The sequence below is a fragment of the Pleurodeles waltl genome, chromosome 8, assembly GCF_031143425.1.
Source record: "Pleurodeles waltl isolate 20211129_DDA chromosome 8, aPleWal1.hap1.20221129, whole genome shotgun sequence".
NCBI classification, from domain to species: domain Eukaryota; kingdom Metazoa; phylum Chordata; class Amphibia; order Caudata; family Salamandridae; genus Pleurodeles; species Pleurodeles waltl.
The window spans coordinates 737727969-737740826 of record NC_090447.1 but is presented as its reverse complement, the minus strand read 5'-3'; the positions used below and the strand labels follow the sequence as shown (position 1 = coordinate 737740826).

General features: G+C 41.4%; 1 protein-coding gene across 4 annotated transcripts in view; it reads left to right on the top strand.

The window, feature by feature from the left end:
- Positions 1–12858, top strand: part of PHLDB2 (pleckstrin homology like domain family B member 2) — a 483232-nt gene that overhangs the window by 364009 nt on the left and 106365 nt on the right. For all 4 annotated transcript variants that reach the window (XM_069204939.1, XM_069204938.1, XM_069204937.1 and 1 more), the window contains one exon: positions 8608–8748. In XM_069204939.1, the coding sequence (XP_069061040.1) occupies positions 8608–8748 (141 nt within the window). The remainder of the gene's footprint in view (positions 1–8607; positions 8749–12858) is intronic.

Below are 12858 nucleotides of genomic sequence, written 5' to 3'. Positions count from 1 at the left end.
CAGGCTTAACTTAGGGGCAAAGTGTAGAGTATCTATGCAGAACCAAAACAGATATTGAAGTAGAAATGGAAAACAATAAAACAATTCAAAATCAAATTAGAAAAGAATAGAGTACAATTTAATAAACATAAGGACACCAAAATAACAAAAATCAAGGGGAACCATAGATATGAATTTTGAAAGTAGGAATAGGGCCAAGAAGCGTAAAGTGCAAATTATGGTCAATGGTTGTGCTAGAAAAAGACCTAGATGCAATTTGATGCCGACTGCAGTTGAGCATGGGTCAGATACACCAATCAGGTTTGTTCTGGTCTTAGATTTTACTTTAGTCCTTTGAGCCCCAATCCACCACAGGAGTACACTTTGGTAAACCCCCAGGAATTCTGGCAAAGTACTTAGACACACAGGGTGTCTGGCAAAGACCAAATAGCAGGGGCCGGTCCAGGTCCTTTTGCCACTGGTCAGCTGGGCAGTGTTAGGGAAAGGTGTCTTAGTAGCTTCTGTTTAGGTGTTTAGTAGCTTCTTGTGTCCCTGAAGCTTTAATAGGAGGTGAGCCTTAAAACCCTTGGCTTCCACTTCTTTGTCCTGGGTTCAAGAGAGAGCTGGTCAAGACCCTCCGGGGCTGTTCTCAGGTCCCAGACAGCAGGTTCAGCCCTTTTCTGGTCACCCTTAGAGCCTGAGAAGCATAATAACTTTGTGTACAACATAATTTTAGCCTCAATGGATGCCTCTCCCACCGTAACTAAGAACACAGGTGCAACGCAACCAGACTCTCCAGAACACAATGATGGTGGCAGACTAGGCAGAGGGGCAGAGGGACAGAGGGGAATCACATTTACAACAGGGAGTCTGTCTGTGAGTGTCTCAGTAAAGTGATGGAAACCACGAGGCAAGAGAGGGATAAATCCTGCTCTCCCTTTAGGACACACACCATGACTAAGACAAGTTACCTTAATGCTACTATATGGGTGGGAATAGGTGTTTTGATTAGATTTGTACACTAGAATACAGTTATAGAATGCTCAATACTTTTTGTGATCACTGTGTCTTTTATAGTCAGTCAGTCAATAATCTTTATTCGGATTGATTAAAAAATCCATAAAAGCATAACAATCAAGGTGTAAAGAGTAGAGTCAACTTCCACAGAGTACAGAAAGAAGAGTAAAGTGCAGTTTAGCAATATACAACAATATTAAAACTCCTTATTTAAAATAAGTGTGCAACAATTCTCAAATTTTAAAATTTGATATTAGACCGAATACATTTAAATAACACAAATATACACAATTAGCTGCAGTTAAAAATCAGTCATGAAATCATCAGAAAAACAGTTTATGAAATTGTGCATAACAACAAAGTGCTATTTCAATCTCAAGTACCCCTGATTCATCAAAATTACTTCTATAATCAATACTAATCTTATCAATCAGTAAAACAATTTAGCATATCACAAACATGGGGTACACAAAATAGAACCTCTAATGACTGTGTATATGCCTCAACATGAATTAAAGCATTGTAAAAAGGATAAGAATAGGGGATCATCCCCAACACTTCAGCAGCACATGCGTTTTTTCCTCAGTCTAAGCACACCCGAAAAAGCTAGCCACAATACAAGACTACAGGGGATTGCAGCATTTGCAGATGAATCAAGGCAGGTGTTACCTGCCTATATCCTTTCCCTCTGAGTAGTGGTAAGGTGTAACACTGTTATAGTAATCACAGAAAAAGATAAAGTGTGTTGCGTCCTGAATCGAAAAATTGTCACATGAACATGGCCCCTGATTTTCCACATTATGATGACCCTGGGATTCTGCACAAAGCCAATGTAAAAGATGTAATCTGAAACGTGTTAATAGGAAACTGTGATGGGGGGAAGTCACAACATGCAGGTAGGGCTCAATACTTAAATCTATTTTCAAAGGTATGTATGCCCTGACCGTAGATTTTTGAAGTTCTCTTTCTTCTCTCAATTTTGGCTCTTGCCATAAATTGCTTTTTAATCCGGGACACATCTTTTTTCTTAATTAGCTCAGGTGCCCCAAAAAGTGCTGCACAGCCCGGTTTCTCCATGGAATCTTTAATATAGTGCAGCCACGGAATGGTAATACAATCTCTTATAATGGCCTTGTTCAACTTCACTACAGTACTTGACCAGACTTTGAGACATCTAAACTATAGGGTAGAGTGCCAACTTGTCCAAAATATAGTCCAGGCCCTTTCTTCATTTACTGTAAAGTTAGCAGTCGACTGTGGGAGAAACAGCAGTCTTCTTGCAAAGTCATTTGTGACTCTCTGGATCTAACCACAGCCCTTAAAACCCCATAGATCAATTCCACAGCCTGCAGTGGCCTGGCTTGGTAAACTTTCACCAATGTCTGTGTCGGTCTGGCCCCCTTCCTACTTGCTAAGTTAAACACTGAGGCTACTGACCTGGACAAAACATTTCTCTTAACCCTTGTTTGCATGGCCCAAGATCCCCTCTCATCAAAGCTAACCCCTAAGTATGGGAAGGTAGAAACTCTAGTCATCTCCTGACCACCCCAAAAATTCTCTTATGAGGCTTATTCAGTTTCCCAATAACCATGGTGTGAGACTTAGAGTAGTTATATCCTTATCAAGAGAGGCCATGAACTCTATAAAAGAGTCGGGAAGTCTTTGAAGGTCTACCCTGATTCTGGCTAGCAGAACCATTTTATCTGCTCATGCAGAATCAACAGCGATCCAACCCCTGGGATATCCTTAGTAGCCATACACAAAAACTGACTCAGATTGTTAATATACAGGGTAAACCATAGTGGGGCCAAAAGACAACCTTGCCTCAGCCCTTTAAGTATTTTTATTGACGCTGTCAGGGATACTTCATGATTAAATCTGACTGTGGCTGTTAGATCCTGATGAAGATCATGTAGGAAACTAACAGTGATACAGTCAAGGCCCATATCAATTAATATTGACCATAATTGAGTTCTGTTAACTCGGTCAAAGGCCGATGACAGATCCATAAAAGCTAGGTGTATCCACTTTCTTTTAGCCACTATGTATTTTCCAATTATCAGGCGCAGGTTAAGGCACTGGACAAGTGTTCCATTTCCCCTGCCTAAACCTGTACTGGAAAAAAGATATCACATTTCTTTGTCCCAACCAATTGGCTAACCTGGCCAAAATCACCCTACCCTAAATCTTAACAGAGGAATCGATTAGAGAAATCGGCCTATAGTATCTGGGGTCCAACCTGTCTCCCTTCTTAAACACAGGGACAATTACCGAACATGTAGTGAGAGGACCTGTCCTCCAAGCTGCATTAAATACACGTGTTGACATTTTTACCCAAACCGGAGTGTCATAACTAAATAAATCAGCGGGACCCCATCAGGCCAAGGGACTTTATTCTTAAACATAGTTAGAATGGCAGCTCCAATCTCCACCTCCGTAAAACAAGCAATAGCATCCTTTCAGGGCATACCCAGAGATTCAGTAGACACGGTCACCTCTGGATTACCATAAATACCTGAAAAATGCTTTACCTATGCATTTGCTGGGATTGTACAGTATGTTTCCTTCACCTGAGAAAAAGGGGCAGTAAATAATATCCCAAAATATGACACTGTTACTTAAGGTAAGAAGGTTCACAAGGTCCTCCCAAGCTTTCTCCCTAATCTCTCTCTTAGGGCTAGCGTAGCGAGGTTATAATCCTTCTGTCTCCTGGCTATCGCTGCCCTATCTCTGGGGGTTTTCTTTAGAGCCACTTTCAGATTATGGTGGGCCTTAAAGCGATTAGAATCAAACTATCACTCACCTGTACATTGACCATGACTGCCTGTGGCCCTCAGATTGTTATTAATGTGTTTACAAATTCTTCCGAATGCATCCTAAAGCATCTCATCATTCCCAGAGTTACTCAGATACAGATGAAAATCAGTGTCACACATCATAGAGAGAATTAAGGAAGGTGTTGTGTGGGACCTTACTCCATTTTAACCTGCACCCCTGGTCATGTGGGGTAATCTCTTTATTAGTATGGCCAATATCTGTTGTCATGACCTTTGGGCTTCCCCAATCCATAAAAAGGATTAGCGGGTTATAGTCTTGAAATACAGACCACTGTACTTAACAACTATACACAAATTGAACCAGGTTGGCCGAAACAAACACTTGATCAATAATCGTGTTGGACCCTCTTCCCTTAAAAATTTGGACAATAGGCCCTTTCATGCCCTTTCTAGTGTCTAGCAGGTTAAAATCTGCCAAAACGTCCTCCAGCATACTACCCTCAGCAGAATGTTCAAAGTGGTTACCCTGTTTGGAGTCTACATCAAAAGTGTATTCACTGCCAAAACAACTCAGGGGACATAGATGTAATTTAAAATTACTCAATAAAACAACTGAATAGGGAGATTTATACTTCACCTCAAATGTCTGTAAAATGGAATGTAGGGTACATAAATGTTCTACAGCGGATTTTCGATCATGAGAATTATAAAATTGTAACAATAAAATGCTCAGTAGACCCCAAAATCTAATTTGACAGCCAGAAGATTACTCTTATTGAGTGCAAACTGTGTAGGCGTATACCCAATGCCCAGGGACATCAGTATAAGCAAACCACCCCTAGCCCTGCCTACCTGTGAGGGCTCTGCCAATACAGAGAAAGAGATATATCCATATAAATAAAAACTATGTTCTGGGTCCCAGGTCGCTTGCAATCTCACTACATCAAATTCTCAAATTCTGTCTAGCCAAGCATTGTTTTCTCTTTTACTACCCAGCCCAGCAATGTTAACCCGTAATTAATTTTATATTACAGCAGCTGAGAAGGCACTGCTTAAGCTACAGAATAAGCACTATGTGTAGAGTGAGAAGGCTGGTAGTTTGCTGGCATTCCAGCTACAACAGCAGAAAGCGCAACTGGCATTACAAGTGATCAGAGGCCAGAGGGGACAAGTACTAATACATCTGGAAGATATAACCAACACATTTCCCTAGTTCTATGAAGAACTTTATGATACAAAGGGATTGGATAAGGCAAAGAACAAGGCAACCTTTATGGGCAAACATAGACTGCCTAGAATGGCAGTGTAACATTAGAATCAATAGAAGAAGCAATACAGTTGCGCCCACATGTGAATCCCCGGGGAGGACAGATTTCCTAGGGAATTCTATGAGACAATTAAGATTCAGGTATCCCCTATGCTTCTAGATGAATTCAAGGGAGCAGAAACAACTGGTTTCCTTGCCTATATATCGAATGCTGCTACTACCATAACTCTTTTGCCACAGAATTGAAGGACCCACTTAGATGTGGAAGTTTTCAGCCAGTCTCACGTTTGAATGTAGATCTTAAAATTCTCTCAAAATTTGTGTCCAATATTCCCTGCAAAGTTATACCTTCTAAAGCACGCAAATCCCAAATAGGATTTTTGGCAAAAAAATCTTCAGGAAATCATCTAAGGACAATCTCACATTTACTCTGGCTTTCTTTTGACTGGGATAAAGAGCCGCCTACCTTCTACCATAAAGCAGAAAAAGATTTTGATAGGGTGGAGTGAGGGTACTTCTTCAGAGATAATTAAAGATTCAGCCTGGGATCAGACTTTATTTCGAAGGTCAAACCGTTGCATAATAACCCCACTCCACATATCATATATGAAGGTTTCCTATTACACTCCTTGAGCATCAAGCACGGCACAAGACAGGGCTCAAGACAGGCCTCTCTCTCCACTCTTATAATTGATACCTTTCGAATCCTCTGCAGTAGTTATAGGAGCTACAGATGAGATTAAATCCATACAAACTAGTGCATGCACTGTACACAGACAATATCCTCATGGCAGTTGCAAATCCAAGCAATACATCCCATTCTTGATGTCTCTCATTGATTCATTTTCCTCTTTTTTGGGGGGTTATAAAATAAACTGGGCAAGTGCGAGGCACTAGTAATGTCCCGTTCGACTACACATGCCAGTGTGAAAGAATTTCCAACAAGATGGATGACTCACTACATAAAGGGGCACATTTATGAAAAGTGGTGCTGCACCTAGTGCAGCATCACTTTTCTAATGACCCTTAGCGCCCCTCTAACCCCACCATGGTAGAACCATATTTAAAATACGGCGCACCATAGCGGCAGTTAGGGTGACTAGCGTCATAATTTTTTACGCTAGTCTGGCGCTTTGCAGGATTAGCATCATAAATGATTACTTTAATCCTGCAAAGCATCCAGAGGCCATTGTAATCAATGGGAGCCTCTTTTAACGTCTGCACTTAGCAGGCGTTAAAAAAATGCTGATAAAAATGGCACAAAGGAATCTTTTAGATTCCTTTGCGCCATTTTTACGCCCCCCCAGCAGCGGCTCGCCCCTCTTGCATACATTATGCCCAGTGCAGGTATAATGTGGCACAAGGGGTTACAAAATGCTTGCATTGTGCCACTTTGAAAATATGGTGCAGCGTTTTTCCCTTTCCAGCGCCACATTAGCGTAAAACAAATAACGCTAATGTGGCGTTGGAACGGCGCAAAGCCAGCATAAATCTAGTCTGCAATACTTGGGGATCTTGTTAAATAAAGGACTGTCTGGTATGGCTGAAGATAATATCAAGCCTTTGACAGTCAAGACACGTCATGATTTTGAAAAATGGTTCCAAATGAATCTATCATTGCAGAGCACTGTGTAAGTCATTAGCAGTGGTTGCTCCACGGTACAGTTATGTGCTAGATAAATTACCCGTCATAGTCAGTAGGAAGATGATAGTTCACATGGGTGCAGATACTAAAATTGTTGAATGGGAGTGGACATCAACAATGGCTTGAACTGGGTAGACTGTATGTACACAAGACATCTGGAGACCCCTGCTGCCACGATTAGAATTGCACAACTTAGCTCTCCACATATCTCAATTAACATATTTTGAATCGAAGCAACCGGATCCCCTTATCTGCGTCAGACTGGAAGAACTAATGCAGATGTTTGAGAGAAGTTTTGATGGGATATACGTCCAAAACACTTGCATGGAATATCCAAAAAAACTGTTTCTGCATGGAAAAATTCAAAGGTGAAAACTAGGTCATAAAATACTTAAATTGGACTCATGCTTCAATGGGTGCATTTGTAATGCAATGACAAGCTCCTCGACTGTTTGGCGAAAAGTGGAATAGAGTGGATGAAACACGACGACTATCCAAGGCGACAATTGGAAAACATTTCAGGCAATAGTGGGGAAACTGATGTTGGATAATACCCATTTTTGTAACATGCCCAATTGTAACACTTTCTGAAAGGTAGAATACCCCTTTCTGACTAATATCATTATCACTCAACCCCCTCTCCCCCCCCCCCCTCAGACACAATGTGTTCAAACTAGGACAATTCACAGAGATGCTATCTGAGAGTTACAGTATCCTGATAAGTAGATTAAACTCCAAGCCCACGCATGAGCTGCTCAGAGCACACTAGAGAATGGTATTAAAATGAAATTGCACCGAGGAAAATGGTCAGTATTAATGGATACCCATGATAAATTGATAACAGAAGCCAAACTGAAGTTCTCTTTTTTAAAATGCTGTTGAGCTGGTATTGGACATCCCCATGTTTACACCGGGGCACCCTCTTACTGCATTCAGAATGTTGGATGTATAGAGCACCTCACTGTAATCTAATACATATCATATGGGATTGTCTCACTTTAAACCAGTATTGCCAAATTATATGGCACACGCTTACCTCGACCTCATATATGAACTTATCACCCTCGAGCCATTTGGCTCTTCTTCATGATATACCTGAAGACGAAGTACCATCGAAACATACTGGTAGGTCCCAGACGACATTAGCTGCAGTCAAAACCTGTTTACTGCACCACTGGAGTAAACCTACTATCGCCACACAAGATGAATGGCTTATTAACCTATCCAGAGGCTGATTGTGAAAGGGCTTCATACAGGCTTAATGACCAACAAGACCTATATGTTTCCCAATGGGAACCATTTTTGAAGCCTCATACGAATACTGTTAACATGGTCAGAAATGACATGTGGTACTATGAGGTAATTTATAATAATCCAGAAAGGCCTGTTTTAAGTGCTGTCCCTGTCATTGGATGCTTGTCATGGAATCATGTACAACTGAGAATGGAAGGAAGAGTGGAAAGACTGAAATGGATAACTTTTCAATGCGTTCAGGGTGGGCAGTATATCATTAAAGATAGTTGGATAATACTTACCTTAGAAGGGTTTTATGCAAGGTTCACAAATGTGTGGATGGTGTTTTAGTAAACAGGCCTATTGGGTATAAGAACGGTGGGATGGGCAAAGTTGAACTAGAGGTTGGACTTTTACAGTGTGGGAAACATGATCTGTGTGATTCTACACGATGGTGATGAGACTGGGGCTGATATTGATACTTGAATTATCAGACATCATATTGGTTTCCGTTATTTCATTATATGCCAGATACCAAGATGGTCACCCTGTTGATGTTAATAATCTATTGATTGATAGACTGTCTGAGGCACATTTGTGTCATGTGGAAGCTTGAAAACTAAGTAAAGAACACTAGCAAAAAAGAGTATCGTGTTATCAAAATAAAATTGTGTTTAATGTGTTACTAGCACTTTAGAACTCAAGATGGAAGGAAAAAACAGCATAAAGCTGGCATGCATTTCAGCGATACACTACCTCGCAAGAAAACAACCCAGGTTGTTTCACCTTATTGTGGCAGTTCCACTTTAGGACGAAGTATTCCACCAAAAGTAAGTGTTATTGTTGCTTTTAAACCTTTAAGATTATATCCAAATGTTGTAGTACTCCATGTTGATGAAAGCGATATAATATCCGGACCGGCTTTAGCGCTGGTGGCGCACTGTGCGATAGTCGTTTTGGGCGCCCGCCACCCCATGACCACCTCCTCGGATTCCCTCACTACCACCCTGCAAATGTGCCCAGCGTCTCTCCAAAGCCCCCCTTTCACATACATTCATTTGTTTTAAAGATCTTATAACGGCTGGCTTTGCTAATCCACTCAGCTATCCACATAAAATGTAGTTCTGTTCTTTTCAGCAGGGATATTAACCCTCTACACTACTTTATGGCGAGTCAAAGCTGCCCCGGGACAAAACTCCCATCTCTGTCCCTAGCAGGAAGGTTAATCACAAGAGGTATCTTGACATTTTAATTGTTCCTGAAGGCTAGACGAACAAGGAAACTTTCAGCAGGTGTTTTTTTTTTAAATCGCAAGTTTCGTAAGTCATGGCTTAACACAGCGCCCCCCTGAGGTCAATGCCCTTTAATCCAGGTCAGCACCGCCCTAAAGCCGACCCTGTATTTGCAGATCATTAATCTAGCTAACCACGGTGGTGCTGAGATGGCACTATATTTAAGGAGTAAAGGGGAACAGCAGCCTTGTTCAACATGTTCATGTTGAGTGTGATTCAGTTTGAGTTTTCGATTCTGAATGAAACCTGAAACCAACAAAAAGTTAAAATGTATGAAAAGTGTATCTATGGAACCTATAAAACATTTAAAGTGGTTACATGAAGACCGTTGCTTCCAATTCACTGCCATGAAAGGGAGTTGTGCTAACTGATGTATGCATTATTTTCTGGTGTAAAATGGCTGTGGTTCAGAGGCGTAGCTACCGTTAAAGCATCAGATGCAGTATACTGGTCCCCGAGCTCGGTGTGGCCTATTAGCCCTGATAATTGTTGTATTTCACTACCCCGATAGCAGCCAGTGGGGTCATTTACCTAGCTTGCACCAGGACCCGTGGCATCCTTGCTACTCTACTGCTGTGGTTGTTTGATTTATAACTAGCTGCTCTGTTTTTTTATTGGCCAACAGGGCTGAAAGAATTTACGTTTGTTAGGCTGCATCACACAAGCCAGCAGTCCGGATTTAGGCGCAGTGCTGTTTTTTTTTTCTTTTTTTTTTTTAACCAAAAATGAAGATATTTTATCTTTCTCCTTTCTAAAAACATCCTCGGCTCCGAATCAAGTTAATAGGAAAATACAGTTATCCAAATTTGTATCTCTAAATCTCCCTATTAGATGTTTGCAAATCGTAGCATATATAGGGGTATAGGTTGGCATGTGTGGGATACACGAGGCCATGTACTGCACGCGCTTTGCATGGTTGAGTTCATTTTTATGTATTTTTTCTATTAATATTAGCATTTTTCATTGGCCTTAACATCGGATTCTTCGCTTATGCTAGAGACAGGATGGTGTGAGGGTCCACACGGCCCGCCAAGGCTTCTCTACTTCTTCTTCCCTTCTATATTAAATTAGGTTCCTGACGCCACCCTCTTTTCTCTGGCACCATACTTTTTATTTAACTTCCACTCCCAGATCCCCAAGAGCATAAGGCTGTATCCTCAGGGTAATGTGAAAGTGAGGGGCAGACTAGGAGTCAAAGGAGGGCAGGCATACAATAAAACCCACGTGTTTAATAGTGAGACTCCAAGAGAGCTGATTGTGAGCCTAAGCAGTGCATTGTGTAGAGCCTGAGAAACGGGCAAATGTGAGGTGGCAGGCTGGGAGCTAGGGAAGAGGAATCTTACTGCTGAGACTTACACCATAGGACTTCACTATCAAGGAGCAAAATATGATTCCAGTTATTGACACTCATGATGAGCAAATGAGTGAGATTCCCTCCCTGTTAAACTCACTCAGTGGCAGTGGTGGAGGCATGATGAGTGAATGCGTCACCCACTGCTGTGTCCGTAATCAAGGCCCTTGGTGGATGCAGACCGCAGCCATAGAGATTGACTTAACTTTAGATTCCTTGGTTGAGTTCTAGACAGGCAAGTGCCTCTAAAAGTTGCCAGGGCTGGGGACTAGCCAGTAATTACAAGGGCAGTGTCTGACCAGTGCGGCCAGTTTACTTGACAGGCCTTTTAACCTCCAAATGCCTTACAGGCCCTCTCTTTAAATCATCCTGAAGTCATCAGGTATAGTCACACCTTGTGAAGTCATGAGATACTCATTTTCAAGTCATCCACAAATTATCCAGCACAAGTTTCTAAACTTTGCTGATGACTTCCAGAGCCTGATGATGTCTGATGATGTGAAAATGACTTCTACAGTAGTTAGATGATCATCTGATGACTCTGGGATGACTTCTAAAGTAATCCTGTTTGACATGGGAGGGCAGTGCCTGACCAGTGCGGCCAGTTCACTTGACAGGCCTTTTAACCCCCAAATGCCTTGCAGGACCTCTGTGTAGTTTTCTTTTAGGCACAGCATCTTCCTGAGCGCTCAGCAACCTCAAATAAACTTTATATGAATAGCTTTACTTAGATACCCACATTCCGTAAACATAATTGTCCTTCAAAACTAAGGATGGAATATCGTCTCTTTTTGCAAACATATCTCCCAGTTGTGTTGTGCTTCTGCGATTTCTCACTTCCTTGTTCGGAATGTTTTTGTCCACCTATTGTGTTTTGTTAACTATTTCCATCATGATCAAAATCTATCAGGGTAGGTTTGTAGCACTTGTAATTATTTTAACCGCACAACATGATTTTCACCGTGATGAATGTCTTCATTTTTTATGACGCTTTAACACACAGGCTAGAACCATTGTTGCTTGTGTGATATATACGTGCATGGCTTCAGGTGCTGAAACATATCTACAAAGCAATGCAGCGCTGTGAAAGAGGAGTAATGAGATGTGTTTGTCTTCTATGATGGCACAATTAGCCTGTAAAGTAACCAGCTGACAGATTTTTGTGAATTTTAAATCTGGGGAATTGGGACGAAACCATCTTTGTAAGCTAGTTGATAGGTCCCCATAAAGCAATACCTGGTGTTTCTAGTTTATGATAAAGTTCAGTAGATCCCACAAGACAGACACTGTAGCAAATTAGTTCTTTTTCAGACAAATCATGTTATGTGTGATGCCAAGCAGAATCCCACAGTTGTATACATGTTGAAAAAAATACCCCACTCACTGACGTTTTGCTTGAACACATGATAGCCTTCGAAAACCAAATTATTTAACACATCATTTACCAATGTCCCGGCAGCAGTTTGGGCTTGCGTACAATCTGAAAAGGAATCAGTACAATCTCAGACCAATACTCAAGGAAACCAAACTGGAAGCGATACTTAAATGTACTGAAATCTATGGAAGGCCTATTTTTTCTGGTTCATAATTTTAATCTTTCATAAACATTCTGTGGCTTTTAAAACGTTCAACAGTGTATTTCATCAACTTCTTATTACTAAATGTTCACTAACCCAATAACACAGTGCACATATAGCTCAGAATGAGTAGCATACAAAATGATGTTGATTTAACAACCACTATGACACTTCGGCATCTTCCCAGCTCCCATCCCTGATACGACCTACAGCAAGACAGCTATCCCCTTGGAAGCTCAACTTCATTTAAAAAAATGTAAAATGTCGCTTTCAATGCGGGTCTGTAAGTTTAGTTACCATTTCAACCCCCGTAGCAAGATCCTCCGTAAGTTTACCATCTCTACATGCCATTTTAACATGCTGCTCATCAGCCAAAGCCATATCGGTCAAGTCTTTTTTCTAGGTAGCCACCTCCAGTGTTTTAGGAGACACCCAATTTATTGCGATCCTATGTTTTGCCACCACCCACCCTTTGTGACACCGTTCAAAGTGCCACCTTCCTCCGTTTTCGTCTTGGCAAAATACCAAGTAAGCACACTTTAAATACTTATCTATGGGCGTGCCAGTAACAGTCCCCAAAGTGGGCATTACCTCAGCCAAGAAACCTCCAGTTTTGGCCAGAACCAAACATATGCAAAAAAATCCTGCCACCCGGCCACTTCTATTGCATTGAGATGCCCTCTCAGGGTAAATCCGAGCTAGCTTCTGCTGGGTAAGGTA